This window comes from Egretta garzetta, unplaced genomic scaffold (assembly GCF_000687185.1).
Source record: "Egretta garzetta isolate BGI_Z169 unplaced genomic scaffold, ASM68718v1 scaffold601, whole genome shotgun sequence".
Taxonomy (NCBI): Eukaryota; Metazoa; Chordata; class Aves; order Pelecaniformes; family Ardeidae; genus Egretta; species Egretta garzetta.
In genome coordinates this window covers 98,192-123,960 of record NW_009258540.1, presented here as the reverse complement: position 1 = coordinate 123,960, position 25,769 = coordinate 98,192, and the positions used below count along the sequence as shown (strand labels likewise).

Sequence of the window (25,769 nt, the reverse complement as noted above, 5' to 3'; positions counted from 1 at the left end):
ATAGAGCTACGTCGTTCAACGAGAAGGATGGCAGGTAGGGTAGATCGGATGTTTAAGGAATGGAGGTGTCTGGCAACATGCTGTTGCTGACTGAGTTTGTCCCAGTCTGTAACCATCTTAAGGTCAGATTATTTGCAAGTTCAGGAACAGAGACTTGGAGCCCAGCCATTCAGTCAGACTGGCTGGTGCTAAACTCATTTAATGTGGAGATGCACAATCTTAGATGAACATTTATATGAAAGAAGTTAAAAATATTAAGGCAATTGATGCAACTGATTAAGTAATGGAAGTCAAACTCAAGCCAAGCTTCTCAGTACTCTGAACAGGTCAGAAAAGACAACTGTGAGAGACAGAAACTTTTTGTACCAACTTGCTCTCTGATCTTAGTTATCCAAATGAAACCAGAGCCAGGCTTTTAAGAACTGTGTCCAGGACCAGAAATGCTGTTTGCTTCTACATAGTTTAGGATACAAAAGCAGCACAAAATGATCTCAATAAAGACCTAAATTCAAAATACCGATGGTGCAAGCATGGCCCCAAACTACAAGTATGTGTACGCAGAATGATCATAAAAATAATAATATATTACAATTAAAAAATATAGAAAGTATGTGATTAAAGAGACCTATGTTGAATTACATTACTGAATGCATTGAATTTATTTAAACAAATAAAGAAAAAAAAAAAATTTGTGTGATGTTGTGATGAAATTGTGATGAGTTGAGAATGACAAGCCTGACTTGTATATGAAAGAGGCTGAGGTTTGGATTTTAGGCTTGAGATGTAATTTTTAGAGGCCTGAAATAAATTTTTAAAATATATAACAACAACTATGTTTTCATTGTGTTTTTTTTTTCCTCTTACAACTTCATCAAAGAAAAATTCCAGCATGCACTTTTCTTCTACATATATGTATTCAAATACCTCTGCTACAATATTTATTTCCAACAAATATTAACTCCTCAAACATTTTTAATTTGAAAAGAAAGTAATCTTTTAAATTAAGGATATTCCACATAAATGTGGAAAAGCTTTGAGTCCCTTCTGCATTTTGTTTTCTTTTTCTTGTTCTTTTACTGTGCAGAATATTTTAAACAAACATATTTTGGACACATTAGGCCAATAAAGTAAGCTGAATGAAGCACAGCATTCAAAAGTCAATAAATCTGCCTTTGTGACATTAAACTACTGTATAAAAAAAAAATCTTTTAAAATTCAATCATAATCACTTCTTGAATCTTGACTATGTGAACATATTTTCTTTCTCTGAGGTAAAACCCATTTCACTGTCTAGGTTTTCTGCAACCCTATCACAAACTAAAGCTCTCTGAAGGTTTGACTGTTAAAGTTGTAATAAGCAGTAAATGTCACTAAAAATCCCTGATTTTACTTGGCTTTGTATCTTTCTTTTAATACTACTAATGTCAACTACCTAGTTAATGATGGAAGAAAGACTCCAACACAGTATTGAAAAACAGCCAAACAAACAAACAAAAAACCAAGACCTACTTTTTCTCCTAAATTTTACAACTTCTAAAAATTTCAGAAGGAAGAATTTTTTAAATAATGTGAAATAAGTTACTAGGAAGTCAGATTCAATGATGTTTGAGGTATGCAAAAAGGCAGCCTGGTTTTTTTACCAGTTATTGACAGGTAGGTTGTTTTCCAAGCCCCCAAAATGTTAAGTTACTAGGAAGTCAGATTCAATGATGTTTGCGGTATGCAAAAAGGCAGCCTGTTTTTTTTTACCAGTTATAGACAGGTAGGTTGTTTTCCAAGCCCCCAAAATGCGTGTGAATATAAGAAAAGGATAAAGGCATTCGTCTGTCATGGACAGTTGCTTTTGTACTGAAATACCTGACATAAGCAGCTGGGTTTGAACCACTAATTTGCAATTTCTTCTTTGTATCAGAGGAAAAAAAAAAAATTACAAGCTTTCTATACAAGAAAAGTTAAAAGATTCATGTTTTAAGGGAATCACTTCAAAAAAGGAAATTAAGTTTTAATGTAACTGCTGCAAGAAAAATACAAATCATAGCATTTGAAAGCAAAGCAGACTTTCTAAAGCTAAGCATTAGTTTAATTTACAAGAATTTAGGAACACAAAACAGGGCATTGCAGAAAATGCTCTGACTGAATATTCACCTCACACATGATTATCCCTAGTGGATCATTTTGTAAGGGTAGTCTCTAGCTTCTAGCCAAAATATTAAATATGAAAAATAACTGCAGTCAAAACTTCATAGCCTAAACATATTTAGATTAAACTTCAGTAAGTTGTATTGCTGTATTTCCAGAGCTAACCATCTCAGCATACACATCCCATAAAATAATATTGCTAAATTTTCAACAAGGAAGGCTTACAGATGAAGCAATTGTTAAAAATCATAAAATTGATGGGCATATACCCCTTTAATTAATAAAGCTGTTGATGATAAGAATTTCTAAGAAGTTTACTAAAACCACTAAAATTAAGACAGCTTTAATAAACTAAAAACCAACATAGCCCTACTCAGAATGTGAACTATCATAGAAATGCATTAAATTCATTTGAAATAATTTGCTCTTCATCAAAGTACATTGTTTGTTGTACCATCTCTGTACTATTTACATGAACTTAAAAGACTTTTTCTCATTATATTTCCAATTTCTTTCAAGAATTAAATTTGAGATGGATAGTGTATACTTCGGGTTTTTTTCTTCTTTTGAAACACCAGTATCCCTTCCTATTCCCCTCCAGCTGTAGTGCTACAGCTTTGAGGTTACATAGATAATTGATAATTGCTAATTGTTGGGAGTCTAAACACTATAGAAAGCTTGTGCTAGGACATTTATATATCATGATCCTTCAATCATCTTCCCATCAAGTATTTAAAGGTCCCCTATTTACTGACTTGCCATTAGCCAGTTTCCAGTGTTCACTGGATGGCTGTCTTATACACAACCTGACATAACTGAGCTCATTGTAAAGTTTGACTATTAAATTTACAATAAAGCACCCAGAAGTAGCTACTATCTTCAGGGCTCTAGCAGCTGAGACCTTGAAAATTTTGCATGAGGCTGAGGTTTATGTGTTCAGACATGACAATTTTATATGGCGTGGAAAAGTTCAAATCACTTAGAAGTTAGGTTTGGACTTAGAAATGTAGTTATTTTTGCATATTAAGTTCAAACTAAATTGTAAAAGCTGTGAAGCTTTAGAATCAAATGCATGAGTTTCTTCTACAGTGCTATTTTGTAGAATTTCTGCAGAAATGCTGGCATTTAAGCTGCCATCAGAAACTTCCTCAGCATAAGAAAAGGTGTATTATTTTTAAGAGATACTGAGAAATTATAAATTAAATCTAGCCAGAAAAGTCTTTGCTATAAGCTGCTTCATTCCCCTGAGAAGAATAAAAAACGGCAAGGTGCTGCTCAAACCTCATTAAATACAATAGAATTTATTAAAACCAACTGATAGAAAATTTTGGTAAGAAAATCACTTTGACATTTAGTTATGAGCTTTCTCATGATAATGTAGTCTACAAGTGGACCTGGTGTTTTATGAGGAAAGTTACTTTTCATCCACAGAAGACCTTTCTCAAAAGAAAGTGAAATTAAGCACCTGTGATGCAGTTTAAATATAATGTATTTCACAATGCATGATACAATCCAGTGGTTAGCAACTGTAAAAACAACAGAAATTCACATTCATTACTAATTATTGGGCCTTCCTGTATTTCCACTGTATTTAAGTTATTAAGCATATACTTTCTCAAATGATTTTCAGGGTGGTGCTAATGTGCAAAGGATTTTTTTCTTATTTTCTTTTTCAGGTACTCAGAACATGGAATTCAATTTTCTCAGTAGCAGCTAGTTGCTATTGCACAACACAAGAAACATGCATCACACAAATAATCCAATCATTTTTCCAGTCTTAGCTTTTAAGACAAATTAAACTAGGGGTACGTAGCTCTATGTACTTTGATATCACATCTCAGAAAGTAGCCATTAATAAATAGTGTAAATTCATAAACAGGAAATAGGAAAATTTCTGAAGTTCTGTACTTACACATACAACACCGTTCTGGTATCACCAACTTTCCCAGCATCTCCAACAGTAAGAGTATCATAGCCTCTTTCCAGTTCAAACTCTTCAAAAGCAAGTTTTATGACCTATTAAAATTAAATAAGTCAGTTATTTTAAAACATACCCACAGGTTATCTTATCTGATCTGTTCTAGTCTTAAACCAAATTATTTGGCTACTAGAAGTAAATCACATCACGAAGCACTGACTCATGGTTTCAGTAAGTCTTATTTGATTTGAGATAGGTATATAGAAAAAGCAAAAGTGGAGAAATTTCTGTATTTTCTCATACCAAGGGCGAAGTCTTTGCCATAGTGCTTTAGAGGTATCATATACTAAAGATGCCAGTCATTATAAATAGCGGTTGTTTGGGGTTTTTTTACAATAGTAATTATATAAGAGCTACATAGCATAATGTTGGAAGTATATAAAGTTAAAAACTTTTTGTATGTTGAATTATACAGTAACAAGATGGCAGGCATGAACTATCAATTCATAACAAAGTGTGGGAGGCTGGTGTGCAGAAACACAAAAGCAGAAATTTCCTTACATAACTTACTAACACTAAAATATGATTTCACTCAATGTCTAATCATGAATTGCACAGAAAATTAAAAATGTTTGAAGAACTGTTTGAAAAAGTATTTATAATTTACTGAAACTTTAATTTTGTAAAATAAAATGAAGTATGAAAATGGATTTCGCTTTGTATAGAAGAACATTTTAAGACAAGCACTTTTTAGAGTTCTTTATCGCTGAGTAGTCGCAAGTTATATGTATGTATATACATGTACACTGCACCTTTTTGTATTCTGATACCAAGGTTTCTGCAGACAGCTTGATATAAAAGTGCAGAGAGTCACAGTGATTTTCCACTAAATTTTTCATTTTTATCTCTATAGTAAATTTTGCAGATACCCCTGGGCAGACTTTTACACAAATCCAGCCATTGCACAAAAATGCAATTAACTTTTCTTCTGCTTTGTGGCTAAAACCAATATTTGGGTCGTATTTGAGCTTTCTGCATCAGCCATATTATGCTGCTATTTTGGCAGCGACATGTGAAAAAAAAAAAACCAACAATGGTTTCCATCCACTTAAGTTTATTTCTATGTGATCTTCAAGGCAGAATTCATCTTATCCAAATTTTAGCCATGTAAAAATGCAGCATCCAAGCTAGTTGTTTAAACTTTCTCAGTATTAAAAAGGCAAGCTAGCAAATCTCATTTGGAATGTTCAGAGAGTAACTTACACTGCTAGAGTAGATGAGGCTTACATTGAACTATGTTGCTTCAGTTTCTGACCCAAAGAAAAACCCATTTTTAATAAAATACCCACTGATTTAATATATTGCCTCTTGCTATAAATTCATGTCTTGCTTTTCATACATTGCTTTGCCATCTCTGCTATGTGTATGTTCATGTTTTTAAAATTATGCTAAAATTGAGTCCCGGATTAAGACCGCTTGTATGTTTTAAAATTGAGTTAATATTTACAGGAGTGTCATTAAAAGGTAAAAGAGGGGGAGGTTAAAAGAAGAGCTAAATAATCCTAGGATATTTATAGCTATGAAAAACATTATTAACACAAATATCTGTATAATGATTTTGGCAATAGGTCAAAGGTTTTGTCTTGTGATCTCATACAGGTCCTTTACAGCATGTTTTGCAGACCTGTCAGATTTTGAGATAAAGCGTGCTGCATTCTATACACTGTATTTCAACAATCACAAGAATTTCAGGCAATATGCTGTAGATAAAATACCATACATTTCCATCTGCTCCTGATGTATCTTCTAGTATTTCCTAGATTATAACAGTGGTTAACATGCAAAATTTCATTACTAAATCAACACTAATAAAGCCAAATAAAAGCAAGAAAAATATGTAGAAGCATAAAAGCAGAGTTTTTTTCTGGCAATAAAAATAACCATGAATACAAGACTTTCACTTTTAATGTAAATTTTAGTTGGGGGGGGTGGTGGTGCAGGAGAGGGAAACCTGATAGAATATTCCATGAGAAAATATGGTAATGTATTATTTAAATAGGCTCCATTTGGTTAGACTCACAAACTCTTTTACATTACAATTTTAAAACAAATGTGAATGTTCAGCTCTTTAATAATAAAATAAGTTACAAAAAAAGTAATTGGATATAAACCAGAAATGAAATATTTAAAGATGTGGTTAATCTTATAGGCAATGTCACAAGAAAAGTTTCTTTATGGGAAATGCACTGTGTGTGAAGAAATATTAGACACTACTAAACAAAATCTTGTTTTCTTCATTTCCATGCTAATTGTTATTCTATGCTAACACATAAAATATGTCAGAAAGACATTCAAATAGTTGAGAGTTAAGAAGTCTAACTTAAAGTCCTTTGATCTGATTCATAAAACCTCAATTTTACAATGTAAACATTAAGCACCCAGCCTAATCATGGCTGCTTCTACAATCAGTCAACAGAAAACGGCACCCAGATCACAAGTCACATTACCTGACTTAAGGTGTACCAAACTGCCATTTGGAGTTGCCCTTTCTATTGACTATATGGGGATTTTGGATGACTATGAGACTAATGTTTACATACATGTATTTTAATAAAATTAGTTCCTCTGTAGGTAAATCTCTGAATCATTAGAAGGATTTTTAAGATTTGTTAGATGGAGGGAAGGTTGTTAGTTGGTTTGGTTTTGAGAATGAATATAAGACAGTTTTGTATGGATATAGATATACCCATACGTGGTTAAATAATATTGATTTGTGTACTGGGGCGAAAAAAAGCAGTTCCAAGATGCTTCTCCAGATTCAATGGCTAAAAGGTGTCCAGAGAAGGGCCACCAAGATGATCAAAGGACTGGGAAGCCTGCCGTATGAGGACAGGCTGAGATGGGTTTGTTCAGCCTTGAGAAAAGAAGGCTTAGAGGGGATCTCATCACTGTGTACTGGTAATTAAAGGGTGGCTACAAAGAAGTTGGAGACTCCCCGTCCACAAGGAGTCACATGGAAAAGACATGGGGTAATGGGTACAAGTTTAATCCTGAGAACATTCCGATCGGACATGAGAGGAAAATTTTTCACAATGAGAACAGTCAACCATTGGAATAATCTCCTCAGGGGAGTGGTTGACTCCACCACACTGGACAGGGCGCTGGGCCATCTTGTCTAGTCTGTGCTTTTGGCAAGAAAGGTTAGACTACATGATCCTTGAGGTCCCTTCCAACCTGGTATTCTATGTTTCTATGAATGTTGTTCTGCAATTTAAAAAAAAATCCAGTAATACTAATCTGATCAATATCACCTAATACGCTTACTCTGAACTGATTAAAATAAAGAAAAGAATTAATTTTCATTAAGAAAAATAGGAAACACAAGAAGTACTTCCAAATTGATTATATCTGTTTCTGGATGATCAATTCTACTTCTCACAGAAGAATGATCCTGTTTTCTTTCTGAAACATATGAGAAGAAATTCCCTTCTAAGCAATTCAGAATGTTTACTTATGATTAGATCAACACACTATGAAAACAAAAAAGCTTAAAAATATGAGACACCGAAGGAGGTACCTAATGGAAGCTCTGCAAGTGAATTTCTTGTCATAATTACATTTTCCTTAGAAGCATTTTTGTTTATCCTAGCCACTCCCGCACTTTATACTTCTGCTGGCATAATTGCTATAGAAGTAATGGGGAAAGGCATTACCAGAGTTGTATTAACAGAAATTTCTGTATGGACATTCTTCCTGGAAGAAGCAGTAGAGCACATGGCAAGGTGACATTTCCAAATGCCTAGGTGTACACGTTCTTTTCACTACTAATAAGACCTATTTTGTTATCACTTAAATATGTTAGAAATTTACGCATTCAACAGAGTAAATAGAAAGTAAAACGTGAGAGCAGTAAATTTTGTTTTAAGATGCAAGCAGAAAAGTGAACTACCCGTAAGATGTCCCTCATATTTACAAGTAGATCAAGCAAACAAAAACAAACAAACAAACAAAAAAATCCCCAACACAATAATAAACAGGGCCTCCTTGAAGGAGCTTCTCTTAAAGATGAGAAAATGAAGTGAGACAATGTGTTGCCTCAGTAAAACTACAGCAATATACATGAAGAACTGAGAAATAGAATTGAGGATCCTTTTATTTGAAGTTTTAAAATCATAAATAGAAAATGTATTCATTATTGTCCTGGTTTTGGCTGGGATAAAATTAATTTTCTTCCTGCTGTGTTTTGGATTTAGTACTAGAAGAATGTTGATAACACACTGATGGTTTAGTTGTTGCTAAGCAGTGCTTACACCAGTCAAGGACTTTTCAGCTTCCCCTGCTCTGCCAGGTGCACAAGAAGCTGGGAGGGCGCACAGCCAGGACAGCTGACCCCAACTGGCCAAAGGGCTATTCCATAGCATATGATGTCATGCTCAGTACAGAAACTGGGGGGAGTTGGCTGGGGGCAATGATTGCTGCTTGGGGACAGGCTGGGCATCAGTCAGTGGGTAGTGAGCAATTGCACTGTAGATCTCTTGCTTTGTTTATTATTATTATTATTATTATTATTATTGTTATTGTTGTTGTTGTTGTTATTAATATTATTATTAATAATAATAATAATAATATTTACCACTACTATTTTTCTTTATTTTATTTCCATTATGAAACTGTTCTCATCTCAACTCTCGAGTTTCCTCACTTTTACTCTTCCAGTTCTCTCCCCCATCCCATCAGGAAGCGGGAAGTGAGTGAGCAGCTGTGTGGTGCTTAAATGCTGGCTGGGGTTAAGCTACAACAATTACAAAGGCTTTTCATGAAAGCTGTTTGCACCTGTTACAGGTTACTCCATTTCATTGACATATTAGCTTCAAATATAATAGTCTTGTCCTACTTTGCATCTTCTCCCTGCTGCAATGTAAAATTTGAAGTAACATGATCATGCAAATGATTCTGACTGTCATTTCTTTTAGAGACACCTCATGCTCAAAGGGATTTGGAAGCAAAAGAAGCCATTTCTACAGACACAAGCATGGAAATATTGCTATAGTCCTTCAGATTATTAAATCTTTTTTAAAATTTCTAGAAGAAACAAGCCAGATGCTTAAACCAGAGCTTTAAAACAGGTTTTGGAGCATCTGTTTCTCTTAAAGAACAACATAATACAGAAGCAATGTCAAAAGGTGATGCCAGCATTAGAGAATAATACATACATAGATGCATTATTCTGCAAAACTTTAAAAATGTGCTGCCTCCCTAGCCCACTCCTCCTACAGTGATATGCCTTCAAGTCTTAAGAGTCACTATGACTACGCCAAAAATCCTGTGGAAGAGGAAACACAGATCACTGACTAGGAACAGCAATAAATAAATTCTATGGATTACATTTGAACTACAGACATCTCCTTTTCACCAACTCAAAAAAACACAAGAACGTCCATATGAGATCAGTTTGATCAGAGGATAATCACTATTTTAGGTACAAGTTATAAATGTAGAGCAATGCCTTATAGAAATATAACCACAACAGTGAGATCATGGCAAGAGTAACCATGAAGAAAACATATGCATGGGAACATTTTCTGAAATATGAGGGAGTTTTTTAAACACAATATTAAAGGCATTTTCTGCAAATATTCTTTAAGAAACTTCTCCCTCTCTTTTCAGGATCACACAAATACAGAATAACTTTAAATAATGGGAACAATGAGAATCTATCACAAATACAGCTCTTAGGCATCTCTTTTTGTAAGAATCTAAATTTGTAACTGGGTTTCAGTTGACTTAAGTCACCAATGAAAACAATAAAGAAATTCTGAAACAAAAAAACATCATAGAAAATGTTTAATTAAACTACAACTTTATTAAATAATGCATTAGGAACTTTGCTACATTTTAGGTATTCACAGGTGAGATGTGGCAAACACAGTTAATGGACCCTGTAAAGCTATGCTGCTTGCTAACCACCAAATATTTGCTATATTTACTTCCCCATATGCCAGTGACTGAAGTAGAAGCCTAAGGATCTAACATATCTGCAGTCAACAAAGTGGTGACTTAATTAGAACCTGAATCCAATTCCCTATAACTGTCACGCTTGTTAACATGATCCACTAAATAACATGTGAACTGGTGACTGCCTGTACTGATTTTGGGTAATTTTCTTCACAGTAGCTGTGAAGTATGGGGCTGTGGTTTTGATTTGAGCTGGAAACAGTGTTGATAACACAGGGATGTTTTCGCTATTGCTGAGCAAGGCTTACAGAGTGCCAAGGCTGCCGCTGTTTCTCACAGTGCCCTGCCTGCGAGGAGGCTGGGGGTGCATAAGAAGTTGGGAGGTGACACAGCCAGGACAGCTGACCCCAACTGACCAAAGTGATATTTATCCCACACTATATGATGTCATGTTCAGCATATAAAGTTGGGGAAAGAATAAGGGGGGGGTGGGGAAGGGGCATTCAGAGTGATTTCCTGCTTTGCTTTGCTTGCGCGTGCGTCTTTTGCTTTGCCTATGAAACCGTCTATCTCAACCCACGAGCTTTCTCACTTTCACCCTTCTGAGCCTCTCCCTCATTCCACAGGGGGAGGACAGTGAGCGAGTGGCTCAGTGGGGCTGAGCTGTCCACCTGCCTACCAGGGTTAGCCCACACCACTGCCTTACATAGTACCAAGCTTGTTCCTGTACTATGCGTTGCCCATTGCCTATAGTACCCTCTAAAGGCCTTTCCACCTCTACTCACATTAGAAGAAGGTAAATGTCCAAAATGAGGTGAAGGACTTTTGTTGTGGGTTGGTTTGGGTTTTTTTTCTTCTTTTTCTTTTAATTACTGACTCTGGAATGTTTTAGGGCTGGTTTGGGTTGTTTTTTGGTTTGTTTTTTTTTGGAAGGAAGGTAACAGTTGGATTTACAAAGAATTTTACTCAGAAAATATCAACATGCTTTCCAAAGGAGGGCAGCCCTTATTACTACAATTTTAGACTGAAATACATAGCCATAAGATAAGTGCGAAAGGCAATCCAATAGCCTGAAAACAGTAGTAGACAGACTCCTAATTAATTTCTCTGTTCATTAGGTAACTAACTTCCCTGAAATCTTATAAAATTGAAAGGTGTCAAGTACAACCAAATTTGTTTCTGGTGGTATTTTCTTCTTTGTTTGTTTATTTTTAGAAGAAGTTTAATCACTTTGGGGCTTGTATGCAAGGGGAGCCTGATGCTTACATTGATATTTAAATATGTATTTGAAAAAAAGGTGGTGTTTTTTTACATTAAGCAGACACACAATATTTTAAGTTTCTTCTAAAAAGCATTTTTAAGATTAATGCAGAAGAATCAAGAGCTATATAACAATTACCTTAAAAGAGAAGATGGATCCAAAATCATAAACAAATTAGCAGTAGATTAGTTGTGATTATAACTTCAAGCATGTACTGAAGTATTATTAATCAATGTAAGAAAGCAAGACGAAAAAGAGTAAAAATTATGACCTTTAAAACAGTTTATTAGGTTGAAAGAAAGTATATGTATTCTTACACATAACAATCTTGTTTATTTTCAGAGTTCTGCCTAAATTCCCCTTAATGGTCAGACTGGCCCAAGCCATACCAGTGTCTGATACAGGATTCCTAAGACATACGCCTCCACTCTAAAGGGATAGGAAAAAATTAAGACCAGTTGTACCTGAAGGCATAGATGCCTGTGCCCATACATAAATCATTGGTATATATAATACCGCTCAGAGCAAATTTTGCATCCAGATAATGAAATTTTAGTTAGCAAGAGCTTCCAAAGCTAGATATAAATTGTATTCCAACTGTAGATCATCTGCTGTCTTCCAGATAATAAAGATGATTCAGCATAATTTTAACCCATTAAAGGTAATAAACATTGTGTCTATACACATTTTCATCCTACCAAGGAATCTGCTTGAGATTGAATGAAGATACACCATCTCAGATATAAAAACCACATATGTTAAACTGTCACTAATTTAGAAAACATAAATTGTTTTTGAATTTAGAAACCTAATGGCCAATTTTCCTTTTAAACCAGTGAAATGATAAAGTAGCTGATACTCTTGGTACTGAATTTTGTAAAGTAAAAGACGGCAAAACATCTTTTTTTTTTTTTCTTATTCCTTTATGAAACAAGTTATTTCTTTTGCCTCAAAGCCCTCAAAAGGTAGATCATTCATCACAGCAGTAGTGTTCATAATTTGGCATAGGCACAGCTGCAATTAATAAGGCACAAAATGAAATAACTCGTAACTCCCACGTTTAAATTGGTTGTCTTCAAACAGACAAAATTAAGTTTAAGCCAAAAAGAAGAGCCTGTCCTACAAAATTGTAATTCCTCCAGTTTTTGTTGAGTGGCATGAAATTTACTGAAAACACTTGGATTGTTCTGTTTCTTATTTTGAAGAAATGTTGAAGGCTTTTATCCTTCAATTGCCTTTATCCAACAATTGCAGTTACTTAAAAAGCAATTATAAAACAAAATTTGCTTATTTTTCCATAGTGGTATGATGATTTATAGTTCTCATTCTCAGGAACCTATTTTCCTTTTTGCCCACACTAATGACTTGAAAATGAACCTAATAACTACACCTGGTAGAAATTAAAGATAAAAACCAAATAACAGTAATAATAAATCAAATAATAGTAATAATGTAAAATAAAAGGTGCTGATGCTGTTTTAAAGAAAATAGTATAATCACAAGAACAAAAAAAATAGGAATTTTTAAATCCAATAGTTTGTTTTATAATTACTATCACCAGCTGCCTGCCCCACACCCCAAATATTTCTCAGGTAAGTAAACACAGATTGTATTTTTCCCCATCACTTTTCATTCTTTGGATTGCATATGATAACATTGCTCTTCTGTATTCTCTACATTGAATGTACTTGCCACATCCAACATAGTCATTGCTCAGCAAGTTAATTAAGGCTGAATCGTGTTAGATCTTTAAAGGAAAATAACAGCAACGATCTTCAGTAAATCAGTTAATTTTGTTTATGTAATAAAGGTTAAGAAGTGATTTGAAACTGACCTTAGAATAGTTCTATAAGGAATAACTTTTTCATAATGTGTATATATATAGTAAGAATGGGCATAGTACGGCTGGAAGCTACAATTAGAAAAAAAAACAGAATTAAGTGCAAAAATTTGAAAAATAAAATTGTTCTTACTATGAAGCGCCATTTTAATGGTAGCTGCTGATTATGTAAAATAGTTCTATAACTAATCATGTATTTGAGTAATTTAAATACATCCACAGAAAGGCAATGAGCACGTTATTAAACACAGTTTTGTTTCTTTTGTAGAGGGAGACACACACACAAATAAAAAAAACACACAAAAAAAAAAAAAAAAAAACAACAAAAATGATGATATCAGAGTTAACAGAGCTGCCACAATCTGTTAGTCAGTCAGATAAGAAGCTTGGTGCCAAGTTAGATTTTAATCTCCAACAATAGTGTCTAGACATCATGTCAAGTTTCAGTTTACCATCTTAACCATTAAGACATTTTTCTTCTTCTCTTTTTGGTTTATTTTATATATATGCAAATATGTTGCCATCTCTAATTACACAGAACAGTATAAATCAATAAAAGTTAATTCTTAAGTCAAATACCAAAGCACAATGAATGTTTCACAAATTTATGTGAGACATATTTTTAATGAATGATCAATCAGCTTGATTTAAGTCTGAAAGAGAAAATCAAAATTAAAACAATAAAAAGCAGAATCGAGGGAGAGACAATCATTCATATGTTCACACTAAAAGGTTGAAATTCATAACTTTTGAAGAATTTTAAAGACAATTCTCTGATAGAGTAGGATGTTCTTCTATTTCTCATTTACTGCCAAAGGAAAATGCCAAGTATATGGCTTTCATTTTTACTCCTGCTGGTGCTCCAACTGTCAGAATATCAGTTGGAAACAAATATGGAAGTATATTTTTACATACTTTAAAGAAACACTGTACACTATTATATTTTTTTAACAGAACAATGGAAAAGAAGGCAAAAAAGCATGCATTTATTACTACCTTTCCTTGCCATTCATGAAAAATAATTCCAGCTGTGCTTATATATTTGGAGATCTTTTACAAAACATCTTAAGCACTTTTTCTAAAATGGTGAGCAGCACCCACTTGTGGAAAAGACAGAGTAATGATAAAAATTAAAGAAATACTTCTAGATTTGCTATTTAAAACGAGGTCTGAAAATATTGTTTTTAAATTTGAAAACAAAAAGCTCCCAGTAAGCATTTGTTAAAAGCAAGTTATATATAAACTAAGAACAGATGAATCATCAGGTAAGAGCTCCAGTTTAAATAAGGGCTGAGAATTTTACTTGTAAAATGAGCACACAATTTTTTTTAGCCTCAGAAATTCCAAGCAGGGGAAACATACTTAGTCTACCCTGTTTGACTGTTGTCTTACTTCCTTCAGTCTTTAAGAATAGATTAATTTTATGAGTTAATCCAAAGTGGATATATGGATTGGTAGAGCACAAGAAGTAAAGGGCTACCTGAAGAAGTGCTTACATATTAAAGGTGCAAGTCCATTTATTGAAAATCAAAACATTATCTAGGCAGAGCCCAGCTACGAATCTGGAGAGTTAGATCTCAGCTCTGTTACTGTCGTGTAGTACTTCAGGCAATTCATTTCAGGTCCTTGAAAATTACCTATTTAACAGCATAATTCCTTACTAGTTTTCTGACATTTTAATTCTTTTTTCTTAAACTTCATGTACAACATGAGCAAAATATGACAAACATTTTCATACTTCAGAAAAGGTAGATATTAAAAAGAAACCTAATGAATCCTGTATGTCCCAAATCAAACATCACTGTACAAGATAAAATGAGGGAGCTCATACACCTTTGTAATGATGTGTTGGCCAGTGGAATATCAAGGAGATAACAGTACCAAAATAACAAAGCAGTGTTTGTGTTCATTACCTTAACCAGGAATTCATTATGGGAAATCTATTTCCTTATAAGCAAAATAAGTAGTACTAACTCAAATGCCATTTTTCGGCTGAACATGTTGGGTAAAGCCTGTATTTCATGCATTCTGTAGCTATGAAACTAATTTTAAAGAGTTTCCTTCAGTACTAACAGTGTTCACAGTTCCAGAAAGGTCCATAAGCACCTGTTTTCTCTGAGAATACAACTACATAGCTTGTTGTCCCAAGTGTATTTTTGAAATAAGCAACAAATTGTTTTCTAAATAATTCCCTGTATTACTCCAGTAAACCAAAATTCAAGGCTGAAATTCCAGCCCTGTTGAAGTAAACAGAATACATAAGGATTTTCATGTTGAATGTCATCCAATACCTCAATCTATTAAAAGGAAATTGTTTAAATTATTACCTGACAAATAGGTTAGCTTTCAGAAGTTTGTCATACCTGTTTGTGTTTCACCTCACAAAATTAATTTTTTTCCAATAAATACCATGATAATATTCTAAATACAATAGAATTTAAGTAACCTTGTACTAAACTAGAATGAATTCTTTGAGCCAGAAAATAAATGAGAATTTAAACCAAAAAAAGAAACATTATTGTTATTTTGGAGAGATATGAACTATCTACAGTATAGGAAGTAGTAAGAATTTTAGCATGTGACACCGAACATTGTAATTTACTGGCCACAAATTACAAGGAAAGGAGCCATGAATTGCAGCCTGTGAGAAAGACCCACAGTTGAGCAATTTATAAAGGACTATATCCCACGAGAAGGACCATGCACTAGAGCAGGGAAAAGTGTGAAGAAGGAGTGGCAGAGAGGAGGAGTTAATGAACTGACTGCAGCGCCCGTTCCCCAACGCCCTCCACCACCTGGTGGGGTAAGATGTAGAAGAGTTGGGCCTGAGAAAAGGATTTGTCATTGTTTCTCACCATGCTACTCTATTTTTAATTGGCAATAAATTAATCTTCCCCAAGTTGAGTCTATTTTGCTCGTGAAGGTAATTGGTGAGCAATCTCCCGGTCTTTATCTTGATCCATGAGCTTTGCAATCTTATTTTCTGCCCCTGTCCTGATGAGGAGCAGGAGCTGGAGAGTAGCTTGGTGGGCACCTAGCACCCAGCTAAGGTCAACCCACCACAACCACATAGAAGAATTGTCTTAACATTATAAATTGAAACATTTAAATTACTTTTAGTAAAATTACTTATTAAGGTATTTGCATTATCTATATTAAATATTAATACTCAAGGAGTGATTATGATGAGAGAACAAAATAGTTTCTCCCAAAAGCCATAAGAATAATGATAGTGATGACAATACATACATTTTGAGCCTCGTTCAGCAATGCTTCTTATAGTTTACATCTCCAAAAATAAAAAGCACAACACAAAAGCTAATTACGTATTTAATCTTCTTGGTAATAAAAGTCTACCTACCTCAGCTTTAAAATCTAATCTCCCACACCTGAACGCATTTTCTCAAATCCTGTACTTATGTTGAAAATGCCACTCATGTCTCAGTGATAATTAAAATATTTATTTTCATCCTGTGCCATGAAATTTATCTGTGTTAAGAGAAAGTGGTAAATATGATTGACTTTAAGGACTGTAGGCTTGAGTCTTATATCCTCTGCCTTGATTTTATACCTTTGCATGTGTAAGCACTTGAGTAGAGCTATTCTTGACCTATATTGGTAAAAAATTATACCAGAATCAGCAAAGATAATCTCTGGTCATTAGTCTCGAAATCACATGGCAGTCTGCTCAAATATGCAGGTAAATAGTGCCCTGTAAGAACACATTAGGGTACAAGCCATTATTTGGATCTAATTCAATATGGGTAAACAGAACAGTTTCTGTCAGTTCGCTTCGGTATCACCTGTAATGAATATACAATGAGAGATTCTGTAAAAACTCCATTAAAATGTATAGAGAATAGTGGAAAAGGGTAGCTCCAGTTTTCCCTCTGCAGTACTATGTGACTTACTTGTAAATCACAGTGTATAACGTATAAATAATTTACTCCAGAAACACTATTTTAATTTTACTTAATAGCAAAATGTGCTATCAATAAAATAACAGGAAAAAAAAAGGAAGAATGTATTTACAGATAAATTTCAAAGACTTGTAGACCAGTTTTAAATAAGCTAGATTGCTTCTAAAGATGTGCACCTAATGACTTTCTTGTTGAAATTCTTATTCATCTAGAAACATGAAGATACTGGCTAGAAAATACAGTGTAAAACATTCTTCAGACAATCTGGGCCAGTGACCAAGTAAAGTGGATTTTAAGATATGAGAATGGTGCAAATTTGACTTACATTTCAGTGAAACCTGTAAAATCCTTAAGTGGAGTTACAGGTTTATTTTTGCCTTTTTTAGCTAATTAACAAAATAATGTTCTTGTCTTGCTGCAATTTTTTCATTTGTTTATCTATTATTACACATAAGCCTTAAAAGCAAAGTCTAATCACTAAACATTTTAGAAATACATACTATCACATTAGTTCTGATTTTGAAATTGTAAGAAGACCACAATAACACATTCCTATATTTTACTATCATAATTTTCATGTGCTTATACAAACAAGTGTAAAGTTGTAATATATCATAAAATACTGTAGAATACTGCCCCAATTATAAGCACAGTATGCATTTCTTATATTTAGCATGAATTCTGACACTAGCATTACATTCTTTTATTGCACAGAGCTGCAAAATGAGACGTGCAGTGGGGGGGGGGGGGGCATTGATTGGGATAAATCAAGTTTCAGGTTTAGTCTTCACTAAAATTGATGTAACCTGAACAAAAATAAAAGCATTGTATCAAAGAGCTTGAGAAAACGTGATAAAACCGTGTCCCAGCACTTCATAACAAAAGCAGAGCACAAAATATCCCTGAAGGTTAGAACTATCTTTTAATACTTGACCAAGAAAAGGTATTAAGCCCTTATAATCTGAAATGAAAATTTAAAAAAAAAAAAAATTATCAAGATAAATGAAAAAGATACATTTTAGAGTGTAATAAATGCTGTCCTTTGACATCTTCTATGTTTAATAATGTATTGGTGGCCTTTTTTACATGAAGACAAGAACTTAAAGCAATACATGTAATATAGTCTTTGTTATCAGGTATAGGATAGGGTAGGGTAGGGTAGGGTAGGGTAGGGTAGGGTAGAGTAGGGTAGAATGGAATGGAATGGAACAGTTCAGTAGGAAGTGACCTACTAGTCCACCTATCTGACCACTTCAGGACTGACCAAAAGTTAAACCATATTATTATGGACATTGTCCAAATGCCTCTTAAACACTGACAGGCTTGGGGCATCGAACACCTCGCTGGGAAGCCTATTCCAGTGTCTGACCACCCTCTCTGTAAATAGATGTTTCCTAATATCTAGCCTGATCCTCTCATAACACATTCTCTTGCGTCCTGTCACTGGATACCAGGGAGAAGAGATCAGCACATCCCTCCCCCTCTTCCCCTCCTCAGGGAAGGATACTCTCAAACGATAAAAGGAGTAATAAAAGATCTATATTTTGAACGGTCCAATGCTGCAATGCACAGGAATTAATAAAAGTGCAGTATCTTAAAGCTGTACTTACAGAAGAGAAAATACTCCAGGCACAACATCCTATGTACCTTTAAAGTAAAATATGAAAGGGAAGAGGCTCTGTAATAATTGGTGTTAGGAAAATGGTATTTGTTTAACATTTTATCATGTTACACAGGTTGTTTTGTAGTGAAACAATCTTAGTGATTATGATTTTGAAAATTAGAACTGTAAAATTGATTTTTTATTTTATACAACTTTTTTCTTTCCTCATTAAGTATGTATTTTAAGTAGAAATCAAACAATACGATTGCTTCAATTTATGAAGCAAAGGGTTGTCTCCCCCATATAAATGGTCTTTCCACAGAAACAGTGTGTTCCATGAAACAAAGTGGAAAAGAGCAAACCAAAAGATGTTTAGATCATTTAATGTTTCACTCACAAGCTATCGATTAAAATAATTTTTCACTTATCTATTTCCAGTCACAAAATGTTTTTCCTTGATAGTACAAAGAATATTATTAATACTGCAGTAATCTGAAATCACAAAACTTTACAAAACCAAAATAAGAGCCAATTATGAAGTCACATGTACCAGAATGTACTTAAAAATCCAAAGAAATAAAGAAAATCAAAGCCATCTGAAAAACTCTTAAGCCATGAAATCATATAGCACCCAAGTTTTGTGCTAATATGTGTGACACTATGCAAAATTTCAGTGATCAATTTTTTTTCTGCTCTTCTCCAGTTGCTGGAAAAATGTAGACAATTTAAACAATCCTGTTGGCCTACGGCAAAACTAGAAGGAAAATCTATCTGAGCTTCATCTGCAAATTTTTCTTTAGGAATTTAGTGAGAAGATAAAAGGAACTTTGATTATAGCATTGGGCTTCCCACCTTCTAATTACACAACATCTCACAGTTCTTTTCTGACTGAAATCCGACATGGACAGCACCAAGAACAATGTCAGGATGCACCATAATCACACCTTTTGATAAAAGTACAGGTCATCTACATCCTGGAAGAAAGTTACACTCAGGATGAGTTGAAACAGAAACATGGTTAAATACATGGCAGTCACTTAAGGTGCAGATGATTAGAGGCCTGTTAAAACACATGTAACTGTAGATGAAAAGGTGTAAAGCAGGCATGAATCAAACCTATTGTGGACATGTAATTGGATTTCAGGTGTGAATGTCCAAGCCTTGAAAAACATCTCTGCTCATTCCCACTGAGATCTAACTATGTTGCCTTGGGCGGACTGCCTCAGTACTCACTTGAGATACGTACACGGAAAAAGTATATCATGAAATGCAGCAGATTGCCAGATACACATAGCAGAAAGCAATTTTGGCCTTCAGAATGCAACAAATTAGTATCACCCAACACAATGGCTTCACCTATCCATACATATATAAAACCATATACACAAACATATAGTCAAATAATGCATACAGACAGACAAATATGTATAAAAGCTTCACTAGTTTTTGGGGATTGTTTGTTTTTTTTACAGTGCAGTGATCATTCCAAGATATTTTACTGCTGAACATGGACTCCTGAAAGAGTAATTTCTGAGAAATAAATATTTGTTGTCATCCTCTAGCTGAGAAGTACAAAACCGTACAACTGTTTAATATGTCCTGTGAGAGAAGTGAGTATCATGAAACCAGTCATTTACTTATACTGTGGATGTTTTCTTATACATATAATAAGTTTAAATACACCTACATATCAGTAAGTCTCACTACACCCAACCCCCGTGAGAATGCCAAGTCAGTCACCTAGAATAACTCTCCATTACAGCTGACTTCACTCTTCCACCTCTGGTCCCCTACTACTTTGTAACCACGTAGCCCTGTAATCCAGCACTGCCATTCCTAGTAAGAGGTCACAGCCTTTGCACTGAATTTGCAAGGCTTCAGGACTGATGTCTGCCAGGTTTCCCTTGTCTGAACTTTTCTTGGTGTGGCTACAGCTTTGTTTTACTTCATTTCTATGACCACAATTTCTCTTATTGACTAGGTCTCTATGACTGGTTTACTTTTGCTTATCTTTGTACAGTACAACCATAGTTTTATAGAGACAGCTGTAACAAGTAGTTTTTCTCTTAGAATGAGATGTTTATGACTTTTACAAAATGAAGTAGGATAAGGGGATGAGGGTTTGGTATAACTGAAGAGGTCTTGAGAGACAGGATGCGGTCTGTGGGGGTAGACATCATGGGATAATAAGAGATGAGGTACAGGCTTGGCACTGGGGAATTCACATCTATAGGACAAGATATGTAGACCTGGAGCTGGACAAAATTGGCTTTAGGGGTAACAAAGAAAAAAAAAAACAATATCTGATATACATAAAGCATACCATATATAGTAAATTCAGATGCAATGTGATCTGTAGCTGCAGATGAATAAAGAAAGATAAAGGTGTAACAGTGTTAAATAACATATAAAAAACATATAAAAATGACCCAAAGTGGGTCTTTGGGGAGCAAGAAGAAAGCAGTATCATCTTTGTCATACTCATGACAATGGAAGACTGCAGAGGCTGATGACTTACAGTGTTAACCTCTCCAGCAGTCAAAAGTTACTGATTTTAAGACCTAGAGGAATAATAGAACGGTGAGCATAACCCCAAGAGAAAGACACTAAGAACTACGTTACAATTTTAATATTGTTACAGGCTATTGTTATTATTATGACTATTGAGACTTTTGTATAAAAGTACTCAAACTGCACTATTACTGTTTTTCTGTAATAATCAGATGTAGACTAATGTTTCTTGAATTAAACTATTAAGATTTCCATTATACTAAGAACTAATTCTTGGCTTTACTTATATATACTGTGCATCTGCTTTGACTGTGAACAAGGTTTTGATTTCTTTTTGCTGAGTTACCGTTTTGCAATCAGGAGCCCTAAAAGTAACAGTAGATTCAGCCTTAGCAGAGTAAATGATACTGCATTTCTCTAATATATGTTGCTCAATCTTTACTTTCATTTCTGTGGTACCATAATTAATGGTGATAACTACAAACGTTTCTATAGCAGAAGGAGCTTACAATATTCTACAAATATGAATACTTGTGACATCTTGGTACCATTTATATAGTACAATACACTGGTGTCTGCATATTCAAAACAGAGTTACAGAGTTCATTCTTTGATATGATTTGAGAAGCTGCAAACTGGCCTTTATCTTCAAAACCCGTGTTTCATTTAGTCACAGAACCATTTTTCCTCTTCCCTGTGTCTTAACAAAGACACAGCTAGGTGTAACTTTTAAAAAGTTTAATTCAAATTGGATATAAATATGTTATTGTGCTTTACAATAATATAGTTTAAGTATATGGTGCACATGAAACAGTAGAACTGCAAAATCACGTCAGAACATGAGCTATTGCATTTTGAGATTAAGAGGAGTTTCAACCACAAATGTTGTGGCTAGCTATGCCATACCTGAAAACATTTGGAAACAGAAACTCACTTTCAGCATCTGATTTTTCTATTTATAAACATATTATCCGAAAATATTAATTTCTCCACTGTCAGAATGCATTACCTGAATTTCATTTTTATCTGCATGAGTACACACATACATTTAAACTAATTCCATATTCATGATCCTTGACCTATATGTATAATTTATTATTTGGATTTCAAAATGCATGAAAAGTTGAAACAAATATATGGAATAAAAGTAAAGATTTATATTTTAGTTTAACTTGTAACCCTTTATAATAAAAAGTGCCATACCTACCTATATTAAGAAGTTAGTCTGAGCCCTTAGTACAGTCAAAAAGTAAAATAAACATTGAGAATTAAGAGGAAAGCAAATGAAAATAAAATAGAGAACATAATTTTGCTACTGCATAAAACGTCATCCTGAACACTTCATGCAAGTTTGGTCCTATGTGCTGGGTTTGTGTTTGCGTGGCAAGGTTTTGTTAGTGGGGGGGACTATAGGGGTGGCATCTGTGAGAAGCTGCTAGAAGCTTCCCCTATGTCCGATAGGGCCAATGCCAGCCGGCTCCAAGATGGACCAGCTCCTTGCCAAAGCTGAGCCCATCAGCGATGGTGGTAGTGCCTCTGGGATAATGTACTTAAGAAGCGGGGGGAGGAGGCAGAAACTGCTACAGAGCAGCAGCCAGAGGAGTGAGAATATGTGAGAGAAACAACTCTGAAGACACCAAAGTCAATGCAGAGGTGGGGGAGGAGGTGCTCCAGGCGCCAGAGCAGATTCCCCTGCAGCCCCTGGGGAATACCACGTGAGACAGACTGTCCCCCTGCAGCCCATGAAAGTCCATGGTGGAACAGATCCCCTCCTGCAGCCCAGGGAGGACACCCCGCCAGAGCAGGGGGATGCCCAAGGGAAGCTGTGACCCCATGGGAAGCCTGTGCTGGAGCAGGCTCTTGACAGAATATGAGGACTCATGGAGAGAAGAGCCCATGCTGGAGCAGATTTGCTGGCACAACTTGTCGACCCACTCTGGAGCAGTCTGTTACTGAGGGACTGCACAGCATGGAAAGGACCCACACCAGAGCAGTTCGTGAAGAACTGCAGCCCGTGGGAAGGACTCACATTGGAGAAGTTCATGGAGGACTGTCTCCCATGGGGGGGACCCCACTCTGGAGCAAGGGCAGAGTGGGAGGATTCCTCCCCCTGAGGAGGAAGGAGCAGCAGAAACAACCTGTGATGAACTGACCACAAACCCCATTCCCCATCCCCCTGCATTGCTGAGGGGGAGGAGGTAAAGAATTCAGGAGTGGAATTGAGAAGGGAGGGGTGGGGGGAAGGTGCTTTTAAGATTTGGATTTATTTCTCATTACCCTACTCTGATGTGATAGGTAACAAATTGAATTAATTTCCCTGATTCAAGTCTCTTTTGCCTTTGACAGTAATTGATGAGTGATCTCCCTGTCTGTATCTCAACCCACAAGCTTTTAATTTTATTTTTCTCCTCCCCACCCTTTCCCCACCCATTTGAGATAGGGGAGGGATAGAACGGCTTGGTGGGCAACTGGCATCCAGCCATGGCCAACTGGCCACATCCTCCAATCTAAAAAGTAAAAAAAAGATGCAATAGAACAGCTATAGATCTTGACTTAGGTAAGGCTTTTGATATTAGTAAAGCTAATCAAGATATGAGAGCATCATAGGCAACCCTGGAAAACATTGTCTAACTTACAATGTTATGGGATAGGGTCCAAGCTGGTTGGACAGTATGAGTAGTTAGTGTTTTCAGCTTCAGATTTGAAAGATGTATAGAGAATTCTACAATTCTTTTGATGTGCATTTGTGGCGGTGCGCTTTTCCCATAACGCTGCTCAAGCAATAACCACCTGTGGCAGTCATGATGGATGCATCCAAGTCAAAGCGGATTCGAGGAGACGGGTAACAACACAACAGTCGAGGGCTAATTTACACCTAACCACAGTGCTGGTTAATGTCCAACTCAAGCCAAATTTGGAAGAAACTAACATCTGCAGTTGGTATGTAAACATGACTATGAGTCAATCACCTTACCCCCATCAATAGTGAGCAGTCCAAGAGCCCTTTGAGCTCTCCTGCATGGCTGCAGGTTGCACGCCAGGATCTTCCCTTGAACAGGGACGCCTCTCAAGGTTACTCCTTGAGGTTGAGAGATTCCTTGCCGCAACAGATTCTCGGTAAGTGGCTAACAGCATGCTAAACTTTGAAACCTTAGATAAGTGATATAAAGGATTGATTGCACATATATAATCCTTTAGACATAAACCATTGACCAAGTCTGGGACTAGGATTGGATACAGCCGCACCCAGACTCCTCTCTGAGGAAGGAGTTCAGAAAGTGAGGTGGTCCTTTCTGAACCTCATGAGTCAAGAGGAGGGTCTCCCTGACAGTTTTGTCTGACCCTGGCCTCTATGCAGTAAATAACCAAGTGTACCTTGTCATCAAATCTTATGAACCACTATTGTATTTATCATGGAAGTTTGTTAACTCAATGGTTTATATAAATAAAGTATATTTTTGCTTCTCTCTCACTCCATCTGTGACAGCATTTTTTTTAAAGCAAGCTGTATGTTGAAATAGCAAGTCTGATATTTAAGCTTCTACACTGGGAAGGACTGTAAATACACAGGTTTAGAAAGCAAAGTCATCTTGAACAATTGGAGAGATTGCCTTAAAAAAAAAAAAACAAAAAAACCAACCAAACAAACAAACAAAAAAACCCCACCACACCACAAAAAACCCCAAGCAAAAAAACCAGAAAAGCATCATTAAATAGGACACTACATTTAGAAAGGTGTAATGTACTGCTCAGTTACAGACTGAGTGACAGCTAGTCAGGTAACAGCTCTTTAGAAGAGGATCTGGATGTCACAATAGAGCATGAGCTGAACACAAATCATTAGTCACCTCTCCAAAAAGTCAGACATCACAATAAAGCATACACAGTAGTCTGCAACAGATGGGAAGACATTTTTTCTCTTTAATCAACATTTATGAGACCTCAAATGCAAAGCTGTGTCAATTTTTGACCTGAATCGAGAAAGATACCAGCCAACTAGAGACTATTTCCTGTAAAAAACCATATATATTAATAGTTCATATTATTTATTTCTCAGAGATATAAATGAAGGGAAATTATGAATCATGTAAGTATTCATCTTAGGTTTTTAGTAACAGCAAGATAGGATACATTGTTTAAGCTGTGTAATACATCTAGCCATAACGAGAAAACAACAACATTAATAAAACAATGATGAAAGGTTGGTAAGTATGGGGTGAGGTGGGTGTTTGAGGGGGACTGCAAAGACTTGACTTTATTCACCATCCCACAAATTTGTGTGGAAGATCCACTCCACTGTTATCTTAAAAATGGCATATCGTTTTGGTTGCAAGTTCAATGCAGCATGCTCCCATTCTCCAAGGGCAGTGAAGAGACCAATATAGATAATGTGAGTGAAAGTGTGGATTTTATTCACACCTATTCTATTTCCAGTGGAGCAATGTAGAACAAAGCACTAACTACAGGCCTGTAACCTTTTTGGCTTTGTAGTACATAAAGTCTTAAAGACAAATTAAGTTCAATTGTGATGAGGCTGTGACACATGGGAAAAATAAAAAAAAAAAAAAAAGAAAAGAAAAGCAAGGCCAAATCAGTCTTAAATTATTTTGAAATTGCATGAC

General features: G+C 35.4%; 1 protein-coding gene across 1 annotated transcript in view; it reads right to left on the bottom strand.

Annotated features, from left to right (window-relative positions):
- The window catches only part of CSMD1 (CUB and Sushi multiple domains 1), a gene marked incomplete at its 5' end in the record, with an annotated part of 480,927 nt that overhangs the window by 357,363 nt on the left and 97,795 nt on the right, over positions 1-25,769 (bottom strand). Inside the window, one exon of the mRNA XM_009646490.1 lies at positions 4,052-4,155. Coding sequence (XP_009644785.1) covers positions 4,052-4,155 — 104 coding nt within the window. The remainder of the gene's footprint in view (positions 1-4,051; positions 4,156-25,769) is intronic.